Source organism: Ochotona curzoniae, unplaced genomic scaffold (assembly GCF_017591425.1).
Source record: "Ochotona curzoniae isolate NIBS_2020 unplaced genomic scaffold, NIBS_Ocur_1.0 contig_1274, whole genome shotgun sequence".
NCBI lineage: Eukaryota > Metazoa > Chordata > Mammalia > Lagomorpha > Ochotonidae > Ochotona > Ochotona curzoniae.
In genome coordinates this window covers 28,339,099-28,360,163 of record NW_024465023.1, presented here as the reverse complement: position 1 = coordinate 28,360,163, position 21,065 = coordinate 28,339,099, and the positions used below count along the sequence as shown (strand labels likewise).

The following is a 21,065-nucleotide window of genomic DNA, read 5'->3' as shown; positions in this document are numbered from 1 at the left end:
TGCAGAATAGAATGCCAGGTTATTTTACATTTGTAAAAACATGCAGCAAGTGGTGGTTTGTATTTTACTTATACCATGTGTTAATGATAACTGCTTTTCTTTTTTTCATTCTTTTTCTTTTTTTTTTTTTTTTTTTTTTTTTTTTTTTTTTTTTTTGTTTCCAGTGTAAAACACTTTCTGGAGTTTGTGACCATATCATATCCCTGTCATCAGATCCTCTGGTTTCACAGTCTGCTCACCTGGAAGTGATTCAGCTTGCAAACATCAAACCAAGTGAAGGGCTGGTAAGAGCTACTATATTTATTAAAAGTACCATCCATCAGCAGACAGCTGTCCAAATACGGAAATGTATGCATTTCAGCAGACACTGAGCAGTTTGCTGATTTTCTCCTAGAAGAGTTAAGGCAGTGAAAGTCTGTCATGATAAGAAATTATGAATGCCAATGAAGGAAAATTGAAAGTGTTGATTTCTGACTTATCCTGTTTAATTTGCTAATTTAATAATTGTTTTGCTCTGAATGTATTGCTTAACAGTTTTATGGGATGAACCAGATCAGAGTCCCTGGGTTAAATACTTCTAATTTCGAGTGCCAGCTTCCTGCTATTGTGGTCATTGAGAGTCAATAATGATGGTTCATCTCACTAGGATCCTACCCACCTATGTGGGAAGCCTGGATTGACTTCCCAGCTCGGAACTCTTGCAGGAGTTTGGGGAGTGAACTTTGAGCTGGTGAATGGAAATAATCTGTTTCTTTTCTCATTCTCTCTCCCTCCTACCCTTGGCACCCAATAACCACATTTTTTTTTAAGAATTTTATGATAAACATCCATAGTATTAAGTGCATGAAAGTAGGTGTTTTGTTGTTTTACATTACTCTGTTCTGGTTTAAATAGATCTTCCTTCCCCTGCAGTGGGTAAGCTAAATAAAACTGATATTGATTGTAACTCACGGTTCTTAAGTGAATATTGGCAACGCTGAACTAACAATTCGATGTATTTTTAGTACGTAATAATGAAGATAACCATCTTTTATATTTTGTTCACCTGATAATAAAGTATGTTGGCTCTGTTTTTAACACAAGGGAGAGTTGGTGTTTTTGGGGTTTTTTTTGTTTTGGTTTGGTTTTTTTTATTATATTTTTGACAATCTTTACATAGTTAATTGGGGTAAAAAGGTTCAAGGGCTATAGGAAAGTGGGTAAGACTATTATTTCCATATTGTTTCCTTCATGTTTAAAGGGGTGTATTAAGGGAAAAGGCCCACCCAATTTCCCACCCTCCCCAGGTCCCGCATGTAGGGTATGCTCTGAGGTTCTTGCTCAAGTGGTTTTGATAGTTCACCAGTTATGACTCGCTGCCAGTCTTGCCACTCTAAGCACTATGAGGTCTTTGAAGAATCCACTGATTGACATAGTCCATCATTTTTTTAGAAAACCCCTGTAGAAAGAAATTATGTAAAAGTGACATTTCATGAGAGACTAAAAAGAAAAAAAAAAAAAAAGACAAGAAACTGCGTAGAGAACATCATACCTACTACACCAGTATATGTTGCTGGCTTTTGCAATTAGTAATATTTTGGGAAATAGAAATATTGAAGACTAGCATTAGTAATTGAATTCAGTTAATATATTTTAAAATTCCAAAAACAGATTTGAATTTTTATGTGACTTTACTTTTTCTCAATATATATAAACTGCTTTGAAGGCAAACCCTTCATTCCACACCGATGATTTTTCAGTTTCAGATGAACTATTCTGTACAATGTGACTTTTCTCCTGCTATTTATTAAATTACTCCTGGATATTCATAGTTCCTCATGCTTTTATGGCTTTTTTGTGTACTTTCCTTTGAAAATGATTATATCATATATGGTAAGAGGGTTATATGTCATCATTATAACTTATAAGTGACTTGACTTTTTAGCACTTACCTCTAACATTTATAATCTTATTGGAAATACTATTTATGATTTTAAAGTTTTGCTACATTAGTCCCCCCTTTTCTATTTTTTTTGCTTTCTGCAGTGATACTAATCCATGATCAATAAGAGTCTAACAATATTAAATGGAAAATTCCAGAAAGAAGTAATTCACAAGTTTTAAATTACATGCCATCTTGAGTACCATAATGAAATCTCATGCCATTCCATGATCTTCTACCCAGAACACAAGTCATTGCTTTGTCTAACACATTCCTGCTGTGTGTGTAATGTTACTTGCCTGTTAGTAACTTAACAGCTATCTCTGTTATTGCAATAATTGTGATATCATAGGCTTTTGTTGAAGAAAGCTTTATTTTACTTAGTAAACACAAGAGCAATGGTGCTGATAATTTACATAGGCCAGAGAAGAAATATGGTGCTTCCTTTAGGTAAAAAAAAGAAAGGGCAGTAAGAGACTTCACACATATAACATTCACACAACTTTTATTATACTGTATTATTGTAATTGTTATTTTTGTTACTTATTATTATCTTCTTTGGTTTCTAAGTTGAACTTTATAATAGACATGTATATATAGAAAAAATAATACTATATATAGGGTTTGGTACTATCTGTGGTTGCAGGCATCCACTGGATATGGGAGAATACTATATTACTTTTGATTGCCGGTCTTATTCTTTTTTAAAACTCTACAACCTGTAAGATCAAAGATTTTTTCCTTTCTGCATCTGCTTTTTTAGTAATTATGAAGAAAAAAGAAAGTTGTCTAAACATGGCACATCAAGTAGAAAATTGAGAACTAATACTATGTAATATTAAACCAGAAATCCTAATGGCTAGATATAAGTCACCTAAGTAAAATATAATTATGAGAGTGATCTTGGGAAAGGAAGTAAATTTAACATTTTGGTGTTAATCATCTCATAAGTAGCATATGGGAGGACAGAAGTAGATCATTCTTAAACCTCCTGACATTATAATATTGTTGTTCTTAAGATGGTATTATTCTGAGAAAACATACTGATTCATACCCCATGTACATTCCAGTCATGAACTAACCATGATAAGTGAATCAAGGTAATGCTAATAAATCAACTTTATGTGATCTCGATTTTTCTATGAATATGTAATTTTGGACAGATTTTTATTTAAAGGATGTGGAGCTGAGTCTGTTATTTGAAACACTTATGAGTTTGAAATGCTAAGAACAAGATTTACTTCCATAGTCTGGGAGAACTAGAAGAAAAGAAAGAAATTGATACTATCATTTGCCAGGTATTTTTCTTACAACTCTGTAGAGTAGGTATTGATTTTCTAATTTTACAAGTGAGAAAATGGAATTATAGATCTTTTCCAACTTGCTCTATATCAGATAGATAGTAGACAAGGTTTGAGTCAAAATAATTCTAATTGAAGTGTATGTAAACAAAGCTTTTTCCATTTTCCCAAATTCAAATTTGGAATTGTTAAACTAAGGTGTGAAAAATATAGGAAAATAATTTTGAAAATGAAACTACAGAGGGAAATTCACCTATGTAAAGTATAATTGAAAAAAAAACTTCATGGGATCAGTATTTCAAAGGTAGGGTACGAAAAAACTAAAATGTTAAACTAATATATTGAGTTAAGTATAAAATTGTTATTCATGTCAAAGGGGAAAACACTGGAGATTTTGAATGGGCTATTTGAATGGGCTATTTAAAATTTAATCACTTTAAACTTAGTTACGTTTGAAATAAACTTAAGGGTCTACTCTCAGATGGTTATTCTTAATTTTTATATAAAGTTTTAGGCTCACATATAATGTATGTGGGTTACAGTGCACTAAGCATGTACATGTATTGGAAACTGATCATACCAAACAACCAGCCTTTCATTGCATTGCGCTTTCTCTGTTTGGAACCCACTGGGTCCTCTGGTTCAGTTTTTAACCCAAATCTGATGCATTGTCATAAATGATAGGTACCCCTACTATACTGTAGAACATCAAGAGCCATTAACTTCACCCAACTTCATTTTGATTCCCAATACCCATCTTCTCCCATGCCATCTACCTCTAGTTTCATTTGTTGTAACATGCTTCATTATGATCAAACTGCATGAAACTTATTTTTAAAATTTTTTCAACAGTAATTAGAAAATTAAAAGAAACAAAGTTGTTGGAACAAATCAATACTCTATGAAGAGTCAAGAGGTGGGTTAAATAGAGGGGAAGGGACAGAACATCTTTGAAGGAAAGCCTTTTGGCTTCAGAGAGCTCTTTTCCTATTTTCTACTTGCACTCTCTCCTAATATGCTTTATGATACCAACTTGATTGTGAGGTTGCTTTGGGTTTAGTTGATTAAGTAACATTTGGAGACAAGAATGAAGCAAATGTCATTTTAGCAAGCCAAACAGAAGAAAGGGAGCTATTCAAGTCAGCTATAGACTTAGTTGTTTAAAAAGGAGAATAAAAGAGAGAGAGAGAGATGAAGGTTATGATAAAATAGAAGACAGTATTTGTCTCAGTTTCCCAAAAAATGCTTGTGAATTACATGCCTTCCTGCCATTTGACCATTCCTCAGAGATGAAGAACTAATCATGTGTTTCTACACATTCCTCATTACTTGGGAGATGATTCGTTTGAAAATCATCCATGAAACTGATTTCTTCCCTTTTAATGGTGCCTAAAGGATTTAAGAAGAATGACAAAAAAAAGTTATAAGCAAATTATTAAGGTTAGAAATGAAAAATGTTACATAAAATAAAATGTGTTCCTTCTTATAGAATTTTTAGTTGTGCGTGACTGGAAAAGTATAGAACTGAACTCTGCACATAAATAGATCTTAAAAGCAATATGTAAGTATTTTACCTGAAAAGTTAACTAATATGAAATAACGGTCATGATTCAGTCTTTTTTCTATTCCAGATATGTGCTGTAGCTTAGTTATCAATTTGTAAAGTTTTTGCCATATGCAACACTACATACAAATATGAGGCTAGTTTAAAAAGATTGTGAGAAAATGCAATTTAAAGTTTATTTGGTGCAAAACATTTTGAAATACATACAAATCTTTATTTTTTAAAAGATTTATTTATTTTATTGGAAAGGCAGATTTACAGAGAGAAGGAGAGACAGAAAAAAAGATCTTCTGTCCATTGTTTCACTTCCCAAGTGAATGGCCAGAGCTGAGCTGACCCAAAGCCAGGAGCCAGGAGCCTCTTCTAGATCTCCCAAATGAGTGCAGGGTCCTAAAGCTTTGGGCCATTCTCTACTGCTTTCCCAGGGCACAGGTAGGGAGCTGGATGGGCAGCAGGGCACAAGCCAGTGCTCCAGTGGGATCCCAGGTGTACATGGCGAGGATTTAGCCAGTTGACCATTGTGCCAGGCTCCCATGCAAAGTTTTTTTTCACAGTACACAGTTTCATAAAAGATCTTGAGACTCCTGTGTTACTTTCTCAGTTACTGCATTTGTATTTTTTATTGTCCTATTATCTATAGTATCTTTTGTGTGCATTTTAACAGCAATTACTTAGTTTTAAATTTTTACTTAAAGCTATGTGCTAATACATTAGATTCTAAGAGTTATAGAAAATTCATGATAATTACAACAGCATCCATTTGAATTCTCATATAAATGTATTAATACAGTGAATAGATTCTATATAGTTCTTAGATACAACTCTAGGAATATAATGATACTTGTCATTTCTTATAATGCTACTTATGGCTATAATATTAACCATTTGTGTAATCATTTAAAACCTTTAATTCATAAGTAGTGCTGCAATGTTGAAAAATATGGAAAGAAATATAATCAACTTCTGTTTACAACTGTAAGAATGGTATGACTAAAATAAATTTGTAAAATATTAAATCCAGATATTTTTAGCTATATTTTTGTACTACGTATGCGCTCATCTTCTAGAGTACGTGTTCAAGAGTGTTTGACTTCCGTATACCGAGATGCCAACTATTATGTTCCAAGCGGAAAAATTAATTAACCTCTCCTAACTTTTAAGAAATCCATAAATCATGAACTTTGTGATTCAGAGTAGACACTGAAGTGAGACTACTCAGTGTTGAAATCTGGCATCACCCACCTGTCGCAGGCTCCTTGTCCTCTTTGTATCACTTTCAACCTGTTGTGATATAATGTAAAATATTCTAAACAGTCCCTGACCTAGCATAACAAATGAATGTTAGTGATAACAGACAATAGTGGAAAATTGTTTTATATGTTCAAGCAATATGTATTCTTTATTTCACAGTATTTTTCTATTTCTCACAATACTGTGTGAAAAATAAAAATAAACTGAAGTGACTGATCTCTTAGAAGTATATTTTAGGTTTCTTTATTAATTCGATATAGTCTTATTTTTCATTGGGGGGAAATATTTGTGAGGATACTGTCCTCTTTTGTGTTTTATAATAGAATTTAAGTTCTGTTAAAAAATGAGATAAGTGTTAACTGGAAAGTAAATAGGTATTTATAACTGTCAGTAGTGAAGAACCTTGAATATTACCATGAACTTATAATGACAAGTTACTGGCAAATTTGCTAAGTTATTTCTGTTTGCAGTTTTAATGATAATTTGTTTCACAAAAGTGATGAAGTTTCACTTAAGAAACCAAAGTTCACATATATAAATTGTCATCTGTTAAAATTACATCCATTCCATTTTGCTTTACAATCCCAGACTCAGCCTTTATTGGAACTGATAATATTTTGGACATATAACATCACTAAAATAACTATTTGGAATTAAATCCAACTAGTGATTTCTCTTTGTTTCATACAATAGCCTTCACTGTTACTTTATCTTTTGTGTTCAATGAAATCAGACATATATTCAAGTATTTAAGTATTTAATGTAAAGATATTCTTACAGTAATTGTCTTTTTTCCAACTGTTATGTATGCTTTTTCTGCATTGATACTGTTGGTTATTGTCAAAGACGTTTTAGATTTGAAGTTAATTAAAATTCTTATATAAGTCAACTTGTGAAATTAATCTTTTTTTTCTTTTTTCTGAAATTTTCTAATATTTAAAATACGAATCCTTCGTTCTGATGTTATTTCTTTAAAATTCTATTGTGATCCAAAATTTAAAGTTTTATTTGCCAAAATTTGCTGATATAATTGGTACAGTTTCAGGATTTCCCAGATAACTTTTAAAGTTTTATAAAGCTTTTCCTAAAATAGTCTTATATTAATATAAAACCTATTTTGTCCTCTTTTTGTGGGGAAAGAAACTGCCACATATTACCCTTTAATTATGACTATAGAGATAACTGGATATAATTTTTAAATTCTATTAATAAGAACTGAAGATAGAGATATAGGATATTACTAAATAGAAAACAGTCTGCACTAATAGTATTTAATTGCTCTGCTGGTTTTAGTTCTAGGTGAAGTGTCTCTGTAGTATCTTAATTTTTATTATATCATGCGTCAAATATAACAAGCTGATAACAGCAATATTTAAGTTTCCCTTATAAATATTTTGCAACACTTGTATAATACAGATTTTGTGGCTTCTGGGATATGTTCTCAGTTTAAAGTATTTATTTAAATTGAATGCAAGCTTCTTTGGACAAACTTTAGAAACTAGAACATTCAAATTGTAACTTCTTAGCAATTTAAAGACAGTATTATTAAATCATGGATTCATCCCTGGGGCATATGGCAATTTTAATTTGATAGAGTAGATCTTTTTTTAAAAATGAAGTTATAATGTGCTTGAAAATATTCCAGCTGGTTCACTTTTTTCTGATGCTGTCTTTCTCTTAGGGTATGTATATCAAATCAACGTATGATGGCCTCCATGTAATTACTGGCACCACGGAAAATGTAAGTATTGCAACATTTCAAAGTTTGATGTGTGATTTTTCCCCACTTATTATTAAAGAACTTAAATATCTTACATGACTGAGGTAGAAATCTTACAATATGAATAGATGGAAGATATATCCGAAAAGATACACTAAATTTTTACGTGCTGTTTTAATCAGAATTCCAATCATTTTATTTAGTTTAGAATGGCTAGTTACTTATTTTCTGTTCACAGCCAAGTATTTGTCTTTGTTTAGTGTCTTCTGCTTCAGGACAACTTATTGTGGTATCTGAAAGAATCCAACTGTCAGATGGATTATTTTAAGAGGTTTAGTGTCACTTAACTCATGGGAGAAATCAGTCTTTCTCAATACTTGCAGTATAATTGATCTAACTTAAGTAGAAGTGCAGCATGGTATGGCTGAGTGGTGTTCACATCAAGGTGCCTGGATAAGCCATGTAACTCTCCTTTGAGAAATTTGTTTTTATGCAAATTCTCAGGCCCTGCCCTAGTCCCACTGAATCAAAAATTCTAGGAACCAGTCTGTTTCTTAGTAAGAGATTCTCTTTTAACAGATGTTTCTGAGGCTAGTTCAAGCTTGAGAATCATTAGCAGTGGCTCCGAAGTCCCTAGGCATATAATCCTACAACCAGTTCTGCAGCTTAATGGCAGTGTAATTTTTGACAGTCCCTCTGACAGGGGATAAATCCATAGCTAGAGGTGGAAGCTACAACTCCCACAAGCCCTGTAATCCTATCCATCCACTTGTGAATCAAATGACCCCTTCTGGAGAATGCACCTCCCCTATTAGCTGACCACTCCCCTTCCCAAGCTCAAAAGAAGCCTGGCAAATGAACAGAGTGTCTCTCTTTACAATGAGGTAGAATGAGGTAGAAGCGCCTCTCTCACATTTTCTCTTCCTGGCCCATACTGTCCAATTGTGTCTGATTTCCTTAACTGGTAAATAAACTTTATCACCTTGTAAGTTGTATATGTGCCTTATTAGAATGCATTAAAATAAAAGCGTAGAAGAAAAATAGGGGGGACTCATTCATAATGGGCAGTAATGTCTAGCACCTTCATCAGAACAAAAAGGACATCCAAAGGTGTGACTTGTGGCTTCCTCCTCCCATCCTGATGATAAACTGAAAACTCAGGCACCATGTCTTGGACAGTAACTCAGATATGGGGTTAGTATGGGCTATGTCTCCTTGCTTTTGTCATGACAACAACACTAAGTGAGGGGAACTGATATTCTGATTTTGTCCCTTTATTCTCCCTGAAGGAGACTAAGGCACAAAGCTAGGGAGAATGTGCTAGGAAGTGTAAAAACTGGGAGAAGCAAGATTTTACATTTCCAAAAGTAACTTCACCAGGGACCAGAGTCCCTACTGCCTATTAGCCCATCTGACTCCTCACATTTGGCCAGACCAAAGCCCAGAGCAGGAAATCAATCCAGCATTCCCAATCCAGGTACTTTAACCAGCACTACTGCCTCTTAAGCTGAAATTGGATATGGAGCCAAAACCAGTACCCAGACACTCCAATATGGGATGTGACTGTCTCAAGTTTTACCATTACTGCCTTGTCAAATGCCATTTCTGCTCAATCAAATTGACAAGTGTATAATAAAAAGATTGATTGTTGGAATAAATCAGATTAAACCATTTATTAGTTTATCTTTTGTTTTTTCTTGAAATGTTTTTGCAGTTACTGGTACCGTAGTCATTCATGATTAGATCTATTTTCAATCTTAGTAGATTGTTTCACTAAAGTTGGTGAGTTATTGGATTAAAAAAAAAACTTTAGGATCCTTTTCAATGCTAAAATTCTATTGTTGCAGCGTGCTAGAGAGATCACACCAGACAAGACTAGGTTGTATTAAGGAGTCTTAATCAAGCTTGGTGATGTCAGGGCCCACTAGAAATTAGCAAATGACAAGTCCACATGACAATCTAAATCAAAACCCTGAGAGGAACAAATTATCATCACCATGAAGTCCATCTGTGAGACTAAAGACCTATGTCCCAGCTTCCCCCAAAATACAAATTATCCTAAGAGGCATGCAGTAAACAACCTGGACACACTTAGAAAGCTGTAGACATTCACCTTTTCCTGGCTTTCCTGTCCACATTCCATTACTATTAAGCCTCACCTCTTCTGGAACTCTTGAAAGTACAGATTAGAAACACAGTATCTTAGCATTAGCACCTTTACTGTTCTGCCCAACCAATGGACAAAATATGAGGAATACAGACACACAGGGGCCATGCTCAGGGGCTACCTATCCTCCGAGGCTGTTCGTGGGAAGCCAGAGAGCAAGCAGGTGCTGGCGTGGCCAAGAGTTGGAGTGCCAGAGTGAAGGAAGCACCCGACCAAGAGAGAGCTCCTCTCTCTCTCGTGGGCCTTTATGGGGAATTGCAAGGGGGGTGGTTATGCAACAGTGCAACAATACCCTTTCTCAGGTTCCAGGTAATGATAGATGAGCCTCATTTGACTCACAGGTGGGCATGAGGGATTACTTGGGTCTGGGAGGATGACTTCCAAGCTCATGAACCTGAACTAACTGCCTAAGACCAGAACACTATCATTTATCTAATTTATTCTCTATTTTAGTGTACCAGTACAAAAAGTTGTTTGTTTCTTTGTGTACTGTCATCTTTTTTATATTTTCCTAAAGCCATTGATTTGCTATTTTTCTTCTATGCTTTTCTTTAAAAAAAAATCTGTTGTGGACCAGTTAGCACTGGGACAGACTACAATTACAGGTCTATTAAATAATGATTTACATTCTTCAGGATTATTACATAGCACTGACCTTATTTGGCAGGATGACTACCTCCAGTAGCTACTGTGGAGTAAAAGCATTGTTTTCTTGTTATGTCAGTAAGTTCACATCTCAGCTAGATCTGTCTGTCCCCTTAATGACGCGCTTATGTTATTCAACATGAGATACTCTTTTGGTCATGAATACTGGACAATGGCAAATAATTTTCTTGTGACTTTTCAAACTGTGTTGAGTTTAATATTGCTTAAAGACTCATTTATTTTTAAGGTAATTAGAAATTGGAAGTGAATAAAAATAAACTCGCTTTTAAAATAATCCTGTACCTGAGTTTAAAGAGTAGCATTTTACTTTTTAGATTCTCCCATCATATTTTTTAACTATCAATTCATACTAGTGATATCACATCATTTATTTCATAAATAACATTTTTTGTAAAAACACATTTTCTATATCTTCAGAACTCCAAAAGCATAATGTTGTATTAAAGTGCTTAAAAATATATCTGATCAATGATCAGTAGTCCTAGGAGAAAAATAATGAATAATATTTTGAATTCATTACCTGTGAATAATCTCATTTTGTTTTACTAAACACTTCTTAAAACTAGTGAACTTTTGATTTCCACATTGTTCTGGATTTTTTTGTCTTCTTGTGAGAAAAGAAAAATATGGTGGAATCAACATATCCTATAGAAGTGTTGGCATTTTTGTTCACTTATTGTGATTTTTTTAAGGTGTGTTACACTGTATGAAACATCAGAAATCACAAGTTTTGATAACTAAAGAATGTTGTATGATGCGATTCTGAGCTAATTGTTACCCATAGTTTGAATTGCTTTTCTACCTTATTCAAAATTGGCATTATTACTGGAGAACTACATTAGCAGTTTAATTGTTAGGCCTCAAAGCTTTGATGACTTTATGTACATATGTGAAGATACTGATTTGCTAACGTGAATGTGAATTATTTAGATTATTTTAAAGGGTCAAAATAAAAATGATCATGAATTGAAATATATTTTTGAAGCACTTTTCTGTTAGAACATAGAATAATTGCTCTCCAATAAACTCAGAAGTATTTTATTCCTTCATAACATAAATACCTGTTATCTTTAATTTCTAGTTCCGTTCTTAGCTACTCATAGAATATAAGTAGTATATTCAACATTAAAAACCATTTATAATTTTAAGTCTAATTTAGAGAGATGACTTTTTGTAGTATTTAATGACAAAAGATGCCTGATTAAAATCTGTTTTTATTATTTCTTTTATATTAAATTCAGTCACCTGCAGATCGGTGTAAGAAAATCCATGCTGGTGATGAAGTGATTCAAGTTAATCATCAGACTGTGGTATGTATAATTAACTTAAGAGTCAATGGGAGGAACTTATTTAAAAATTTGCTAAAACCTTAAGAAAATCTAAATTAAATGAAATGTTTGTGCACAAAATAAATCTAACAGCTTTTAAAAATATACCTTATTTTTCATTATTTGATGGAATATAAATCATAGCTTTAAGAGAACATGGGGAAATATCAGTGTTGGTTAAGTTTTGATGTTATTTCTGTATGGACAGAACAGCATAATAGTATACATTACATGATCTGAGAAAGCAGTTTTGAATAGAAATTAATGTAATGACACATATTGACTTCCTGAAATAACTTAGGAATTTCATAAATTATTTCATTACCTAGTAGATATGTTTTCAATTGCATACATTCATTTCTCTATTAACATTCTTCATTACTGTCTAGTGGGATTTTTGTTTATTTTTTTAAATTCTAAATTAAATCTTTCTTTCCCAATAGAGGACTACAGTTTTAGTTTTAAAACTATTATACTTAGATAAATACATTTCTAAAACTTTCTGAACTCATGATTATCACAAATCCCTTTACACAGGAGTGAAGGACAATACATTCTGTGCCTTTGGTAGATTTTCAAGGACTTGTTTGTTTAATCTTACATTTAGAAAATGAAAATGATAGACTTTTCATTTGGACTGGTTTTTTTTTTTTTTAATATCTCAATTGCTCACCTGGTTCCCCTCACTCTCTCTGCCAAACTGTGGTGCCTAAAAAAAAGAAATTAAAGTAATATGATTGGTAATAATCCTCATTTGAAACAAATGTGGGTTTTTTGAAAATAAATCTATTTGTAGCTAATTCTACAGTGAACAATTATTTTCTGTTAAGATCATTTAACTTAATTCGCTTTTGCATGCCCTGATTGAAGAAGAAAATTGTGAAAAGATTTTTTTCTAAATGATTCTGATCTGAAGGCAAATGCCATTTCAGTTTGTTTTGAAATACACAAACATTTGTGACAATTTGCTGAGTTTCCCAAACACTGAAAATTAAAGTCATGATGTTTCTTCAATGAGCCCGTTGTGTAAATAAAGTGAAAGATGATGAAACTTTAAAAATATGCACATACAGTTGGCCCCTGATGATAGTACTGGTAATGGACAATTCCACAGTATGGTGGTTTTGATGATTTTCTGTTCTCATTATTGGAAATTGCACGAACTGATTGTCCTGACTTAAATTTCTTGTCCCAAAGCATAAGAATTTAGGCATTGGAATAATGTACCTGTTTCAGTAGATGAGCAGCTTTTCCCTGTTCTAAGTTTGTACTGCCTTCCTTTGCAATATAATCTTAACACATATAACGTCTGTTGACTAATTTATCTGTGCATTTCCAGTGAATCAGTTCTAAAAAAATAGAGATTAGTGTCTAATGAAAACTAAAATTGCTTAAAGGATACGTTTTCTGGAACAGAATTTTGGCTTTTATAAAATGGATGTGAGAGATTTTAAAATGCTATATACTACTAATAAAACTTGTATCAATTGCTGGCATTTGAAAACTTGGAAAATGTAAACACATCTTTTCATCACAAGGATAGTTTTAAATATTGAAAGATAAAGATTCATGGTTGGAAAAATTTGTTAATTTTTTGCTCTGAAATTGTATGTCATAGTAAGTACTTAAGCAGCCATTTTTGCTTTTATGATGACAGAAACCATAGTTAACTTATATTCCATTCTTACAGTATGCCAAGTATATCTTAAGTATTTTACATATTTGATTTCATTTAACTCCTTTAAATAATCCGGCAGAGAAGGCACATGTGGAGATCAAGACTCAGAATGATCACCTAACTCACCCTCTCTTACTCCAAGAAATATGCTCTTATTTTATGATTCTCCCTCTCAAAATTTAAATTATGAAATTAACAAACAAGAAGGCAGCAGTCTTAAGTAAGCACATGAATCTCTGGAGATTCCTTGTGGTGAGAGATTAAGTGGGACCAAGTTAAATTCAGAGGAAAAGAAGTTGAGACTTTACATAGATAGGGAGTGAATCAGCCTAGTTAAAAACAGGGTTTGAAATTTTATTTTGCTCCTTGTTTTCCTTCCCAAAGGTAGGACATATAAAACACCTGTCACAAATGCTAGGCATATTATTATTGGGAGCTCAGTTAACTTTCTTACCCTCTCTTTTAGCTCCTACAACAATTGGACCAGCTAGAATCCTGAAACTAGCCCAACAAAATTATTTTGGATTATAATAGAGACAGGAAATTATGTTGAATTTCATGAAGGTAGCCCTTTTTAAAAACATAACCCATTGCCATATTTACTTCTTACTGTTTAAGTGACATGTTATGATTAAATCAACACACTTTGCACTCTTTCTTATTGTTGTCTTTATAATGCTTTTAACTTCTTAGTAGACAATATAGATTTGTGATTAATTGAAAATTATTAAGGCTTTGTTGCTGTGAGAGGATTCACAGATAGAAAAATAATTTAAAGTGTGCAAATATTCCTTCTGTTTTTACATTCATTACTATGTATACCAATGGCTGATTTTAATAAAAAAGTAAACTTGATTAAATGTGAGGTAATACATATTAATATTAGTTCCCCAATCCCTTAATGTACCAGTATGGTGAAATATTTGTAATTTTTTCAGTACCAATTTAGAATAGTGAAAAGCCCAATTTAAATCTGTATAGCTTGATACTAACTCATTTAGTAATTTTTCTATAATTTTTAAAACTTCCTGATATTAAAGGTAGTAATATGCAGTATAAAACATAATTATTTTTCAAAAGTACCTGAAAAAACAATTTGAAAATTTTCCCTTAGAGTTCAAAAAAGCTCAATGTTTCACAGATGAGTTCAAATACTTTGTGTTTTTTTTTTTTTCAAATTGCTAGCCTGGTGTACCTTCAAGATGTCCAATTAGATGTTTATGTTATTTTTTAACGTATATTTTGTGAAATGAAACTGGAAATTTTATGTCCTTTTTCATGTTGCTATATTCTTTATTATAAGTGGCTTTTAAGCTTTTCAAATCAGCATACCTCTGTGGCGGAAAAACTATGGCTGCCAGGTAGGAAGAAGAAAAAATCAGGAACAAGCAAGCAAAGCAGACTGAGTGCTATTGCATGTCTTCCCCACCAGTGAAGATCCAAGGCTGCTGGAATCTCCCAAGGTTTTTGCCACTTCATCTGCCACTACGTTCTTATCTCTGGGAGATACTTCAGCATAGCTTGAACCAGCAACCCTGCCCTCATTATTCACTTTTAGCTTGTTTTTTAGCTACAGAGACTTTATAATTATTAAAAATATTTTAGCATCTTCCTAATTAATATATTAAATTTAATATTAATAGCTATTTGGGGTGGGTAAGTGTCCTTAAGATTCTATTCATACTACATATATATTATACATATATATGCATATATTATAATATATACTATATATTGTATATATTCTACATATATACACATATATACTATATATGTGTTATATATGTATATATAATATATGTGTGCACATATAATATACATATATTATAAGTATATATATTTAAAGATATCATTGCAATGAATAGCATACATGATGGGTGATAATAGCATTGGGAAATTTTTCTTTTTATTTCGTATAAATATTTAAAAATACTGTTATTTTGAAAGATCTTCTGAAACCTGATGACTACATTGTGGCAAGTAATTGTTTAGTAGATGTCACTATAAAGGATACTGAAATTGAAAAAAAAATTAAATAGGGGTGCTCATGAAGAAGACAGATTCTAGTAAGTAATCAGGATATGAAGCATTGAATGTAAGAAATGGATGACAAAGAACATAAGCTGGTGGTTTTTGTTGCCACAAAAATGGAAAACGTTGTTGAGCAAAACTTCTGCTAGCAGAGAGGGTGGGAGGAAGGGAACCTACTGAAGGACTATTGAGTCAAATGGAAACTTCATTCCAACTTCATGTATATGTCTCCATTATTTTCTCTTATTCTAGCTCTGCTCTCTCATTTCTGATTCTATCTTCACCTTCTTACTCCTTCAACCTGAGAACAACAGGAGAGTATTGTTCAAAGGGGAAGCCAAGATGAACAGAATGGATGAAAAGTGGTGTCACCTTTTGAAGTTCTTGCCTTCTTTTCTCATTGTACAACTGCTTTCCTGGATATCAGGAGAGAAGAATGATTCCTTGAGTGGAATCAATACCATGATATTGTCTTAATAACAGATATGCTTCTCTCTGGCTCATTTTTAATTTGCTAAGTTGTTACTTTTATTTTTAGCTTTCCTCCTAATACAATTTTCTTCTTTCCTTTGCCATTCTCATCTCTTCTCTCTTGACTATTTCTCCTCCATTCTTCACCTTGTTTGAATCTTTATTCTTATTCTGCTATCCTTATTCAAAGGAAAAATATATATATGTGTGTCTTGTAATTCCTTCTGCCAAATTGTTAAAACCTAGGACCTTAGATTGCACTAGCTCTGAGGTACACCAATTCCTAGTTCTGTAAGTACCAGATGCTGCTGGAATTCAGAGGTTAATTATATTAGCATTGTGTTGAACATATTCCCTTGTGTTTCTGATAAATAGACTAAATTAACTATGTTAAATTTTTAAAACTTGATATTGTAAGCAGATCAAATGGATTAAACCATTTTGGATGGGGAGAATTACAAAGAAGTATTTATAAACTAAAAACAATGCATCATAGATTTAAGTTACTCAGTAATGTTTTATCTCAGACTATACCCATGTAGCAGGTAGTCTATGAGAAGCTCATAGCCTTCTTATTTTACTTTGAACTTTGAATTTTAATTTGTGGCTTTGAAGGGAATTTGTAGAAACTGGTTGAAGTGCCACATGTTGACACAAATTGTATTTCATGTTTTGCCTAGAACAAATCAGTTCATTTCTTTGTCACATAATGTTGTATTTCTTTATTTTCCTGTTATCAAACTAAAATTTATCTTCTTAAGTCTGAACATAAAGCAGATAAGTCATACGGAGCCTCAGTAATGGGTAATTTCCTATTAACCAAATTATCTTCTTTACAGATTTTTACATACTGATTTATTCCCTCCTTATTTGTGATATCCTTACTAGCTTCATGAGGAAAATAGTAATTTTTAAAATTGTTGCTCTAATTTCTTGTTATTATTAACAAATATCATTCAGTGTCAATACACAGTAAATATAATCTAGTTATTTTAGATGATGGGTTTTTAAAAAGTCTTCTTGTAAGTGGTTATTTTGTGTGTTTAAAATGTATCTCTTACCTGGCATGTTAACTTATTAAGTATGTGTCTTAAGTATAACTTACTCTTGCAATTTGCATATCAGTATTAATTACCTCAGTCCTTTTATATATTCCCACCAAAAAAGGAACAGTCTGTCAGTAACAATTGCCTAGTCTATTTACTATCAGTAGTACTCCTGAGCAATTAACAGATAATATTAAACAGCCCGATTACCAGTTATTAGAGAACAATATATAATAGGAAATTCAGGAAATAGTAATATTAATCTTAAATTTTTTAGGTTATTTAGCCCTAGGATTGCAATACAAGTTTTATCCACTATAGTAATATTCTGATCAGCATGGTAGCTAACACTGTAGGTAATGTCACCACTCATTGCTGTTATATTTTCTTTCACACCATCCCAACTACATTTTATTACTGTACTACTGGATAGTTAAAAGATTTCTTTTTATTTGGATCAGATGGCATATTGAATCTGCTCTGGCCCCATTTGAACCTGACGTTGAGTTAGCTTTTTGTCTAAGTTGCTGGAATTTTGGTAAAATTTTTTTCTAAAGATAACTTCTTCAGCAAGAGTATCCATAGCCATTATGGAAGTTCTTACATGAAAAACATGAGTAAATATTTAGAATTCTGTTTGGATATATTTATGTACATACAGACATGCATGTATACATACATAAGCCTTGGTCCTATGTTTTAATAAATATAGATGCATATTGCAGTATTTACTAATGTTTTCAAATGAGGATATTTTTGTTTAATGGCTACAAGTACATGATTGTTAAAAATTATTCATAGCAAATTGTACATTTCTACACAAATTGTACATTTCTAAGCACGTTAATTTTTGAGTACTTCTGAGTAATTGTGATCTTCTGCTTTTTGTTTTACCATTTAAGTTCCTAAGTTAAACATCAGTTTTTACAAATATAAATATTTTCTCAGAATTGTTTTGTAGTAGGAGCTTTAGATTTTTATGTGGTGATGCTTCGAGTTTATTCTTTCTGTTTTAAAATACCTGTACTGTCAATGTCTTTGTAAGAACAGAAACAAAGTACAGGAAGGAATAGTTGAAATTTAATGATTTCCAAATCTCTGCAGCTATAAATTTCTCTTGAAATTTAGCCTTTTCAAATATCTTTATTACAAGTTAGTTAAAAATCTGTGTTATTGTTTCTTTAAAATATGTTTCTGTTCTTCTATGATATAATTAGAGGTTCGCTTCAGTTTTGCTTTTTATTGTCATATGATGGTCTTTTTCCTCCTTCCCCTCCTGCATCTGAATCTCTCTTTCCCCCAATTCTTGTCCATTTCCCTCTCCCCCCTTTCTGTCCCCCTTTCTCTCCCACCACTGCGTGTACTAGAGATTTTCAGACCTAGTCAATTTTATATTTTGAAGAAGTCGAAGGACATCATAATCGATGTTAAAATAAAAGTAAAAGTGACTTTTAGGGGTTTTTTTTTTTAATACAATGAATGAAAACCATGAAGCTTCCAGTATAAACCTTTGGGCTTCAGACACTGCACCGTTACTAAATACCATGTTGAAATGAGAGACTGGAGAGAGCTGTATATTTAAGATGCTGGCTAATACCTAAAACTCTGCAATCATAGAAGCAGAGACAGCAGTGATACAAAGCATATATATTCCTTCGGTGAAGGAATATATATTAATCTTTAATATAGTGGCATTTTTGTTAATAGTTTATATAGAAAACGTATTTGAAGGTGAATCTTGAAGATTGAAACTCAGAATTTTGTAATTCAGGGATCTTTGAAAGACATTGACAAAATTCCTTTCTTTTAAAGTGCCTGATATTTTTTGCCACGTACATTGTTTTGCTGAAGACAAAAAGTAGTAATTGGCATAAAATGTTTGTTAGATATTTTGATAACTTCTTGGTAATAAGAGCAGAATATTATATTAAACACATCAGCCAAAAAAATTTTTGCAGAAACTATCATTAGTCGTATTAGATATATATTAGTTGGGTATTGAATCATGTCTCTTTCATGTTTTTAAAAACAGCATGAAGACACTTGATATGGCATGATTCATGTTATTAGATATTCATATAAGCACACTGAGTTTCTGAAATTTTATTAATGACAAGATATTGTTTATACATTACAACCTATTAATAAGACTATGATATACACAGGGATAAGTGAAAATGGTGGTAAGGAGTCTGTTGTCTTGTGAAGGGTAAGAACTTTGAATGTATTTTATGAAGTATCCTGTTTTCCTGCTTGTGGATATAAAAATGCTCACTTGTAACTGCAAACACAACCATGGAGAAGGTAAATAAAGTCTGGGTTGACAGGCTTAAATTCATAAGAATATTTAAGCATATTTGTGTCTTTGGCTACTTGGGACCATAGCAGAGATTATCTTTTCCACTATTGACCAAGTAATTCATCAGCTGTTGGTTGGAAAACAAATGGGCTGGGAAAAGTTCTTTTTTTTTTTTTTTTTTGAGGGGAGGGGACAAATTCTAACAGGGTTAGAGACAATTCTTTATGTACCCAAAGAAAAGGAAGCATCTCATCTCTTCAACACCAACCCCAAACCCTCTTGTGTACCTAATGCTGGCAACCAATTATTCACAACCCGCCCACTTATGGTGCCTTTGCCCTGGAAACACCACTGTCATTTTCAACCTGCTCACAACATTTACAAAGCCCCATCTACAACAAAGCAAAATCTCTGGACTTTGACATTTGGTATATTTTAATGTCCTTATTGAGAAATTTTAATCCTGTTCATCTGAAGTACGAAATATATTCTAATGTACCTATCTGGAATTGCATATAGATCAGTGATATAACTGTCATTGTTTGAAGAAACTGATTTCTGCTACCTTGGACAATGAGCAAGAAGCGTATATCCATAGCATATAAGAAGAGTTTATAGTGTTCAAGAACTTAACATAGATGAAATAAACTATTGAAGAAGAGAAACTCAGATTATTTACAACTACCATAAAATATCTTTCTCAAAAGAAACATTAACATTCTGTATATAATGTGTATTATAAAGTAGAAGCTTTCTAGGACAATACAAATTATATCCACTTGACATAATTATACCTCTGTGTCTTTGGGTCTGGCGTGTCTAAGACAAAAATGCTGGTTTTGGATATTAATACGAATGTAGTTTATTTGCTAATTGAGAGTAAAAATGTTTACTATAGCCTTATTAGCATATATGTGTGTATATATATGTACATATATATTTGGTGGGAAGTCATTTAATGTATTTTACACTAATTTTAAGCATATTACATTTAGAGAAAAATTTAGTACTACCTCTTGATTTTACATTCAAAACTAAACTCTTTGGAGTTTCAAGACACTTCTAAATTATTTACATTATTATTTCACCATGCCATCTCTTTTGTGATAAGTGTCTACCATTTGTAAAGCACTTTATTGATTCTTGAATATATCCAGACAAGAAGTGAGGAAAATGTTTAACAGTGCACAAAATGTTCCTATGTTATTCTGTAAGAATCACATGTGGAAGATATTCTGCTCTGAGAGGAAGAATCGTGATAGATATTTCATGTAAGATGAGCTTCTGTAGGTCTGTAAGATACTGGAAGTGAGAGTAAAACAGTTACAAGGGGGAAGATTGCTTTTGCAAAGAAAAAAAGGGAGTAACTGAAAAAAATCAGTGATTGAAGGGAATATATATTCACTACACAACTAACTCTTGATAATCCACTCAAAATCCTAAAATGTTCCAGACTGTCTTCAAGGAATTCATCAGGAATTGCATTAGTTCTCGAAGTGTAGCATTGGGTAGCATTAACATCATGTGGAAATGTGTGTTGAAAAAATAATTCTCAAGCCTTTTCCAGACCTACTGGATCAAAAATGTAGAGGTAATACTCGCAATCCATTTTTAAACTAGCT

The 21,065-nt window shown here is 32.5% G+C and overlaps 1 protein-coding gene across 6 annotated transcripts in view; it reads left to right on the top strand.

Moving 5' to 3' along the window:
* CNKSR2 (connector enhancer of kinase suppressor of Ras 2) overlaps positions 1 to 21,065 on the top strand; it is a 232,610-nt gene that overhangs the window by 96,716 nt on the left and 114,829 nt on the right. For all 6 annotated transcript variants that reach the window (XM_041000355.1, XM_041000362.1, XM_041000379.1 and 3 more), the window contains exons 6-8: positions 165 to 284; positions 7,719 to 7,778; positions 11,832 to 11,900. In XM_041000355.1, the coding sequence (XP_040856289.1) occupies positions 165 to 284; positions 7,719 to 7,778; positions 11,832 to 11,900 (249 nt within the window). The remainder of the gene's footprint in view (positions 1 to 164; positions 285 to 7,718; positions 7,779 to 11,831; positions 11,901 to 21,065) is intronic.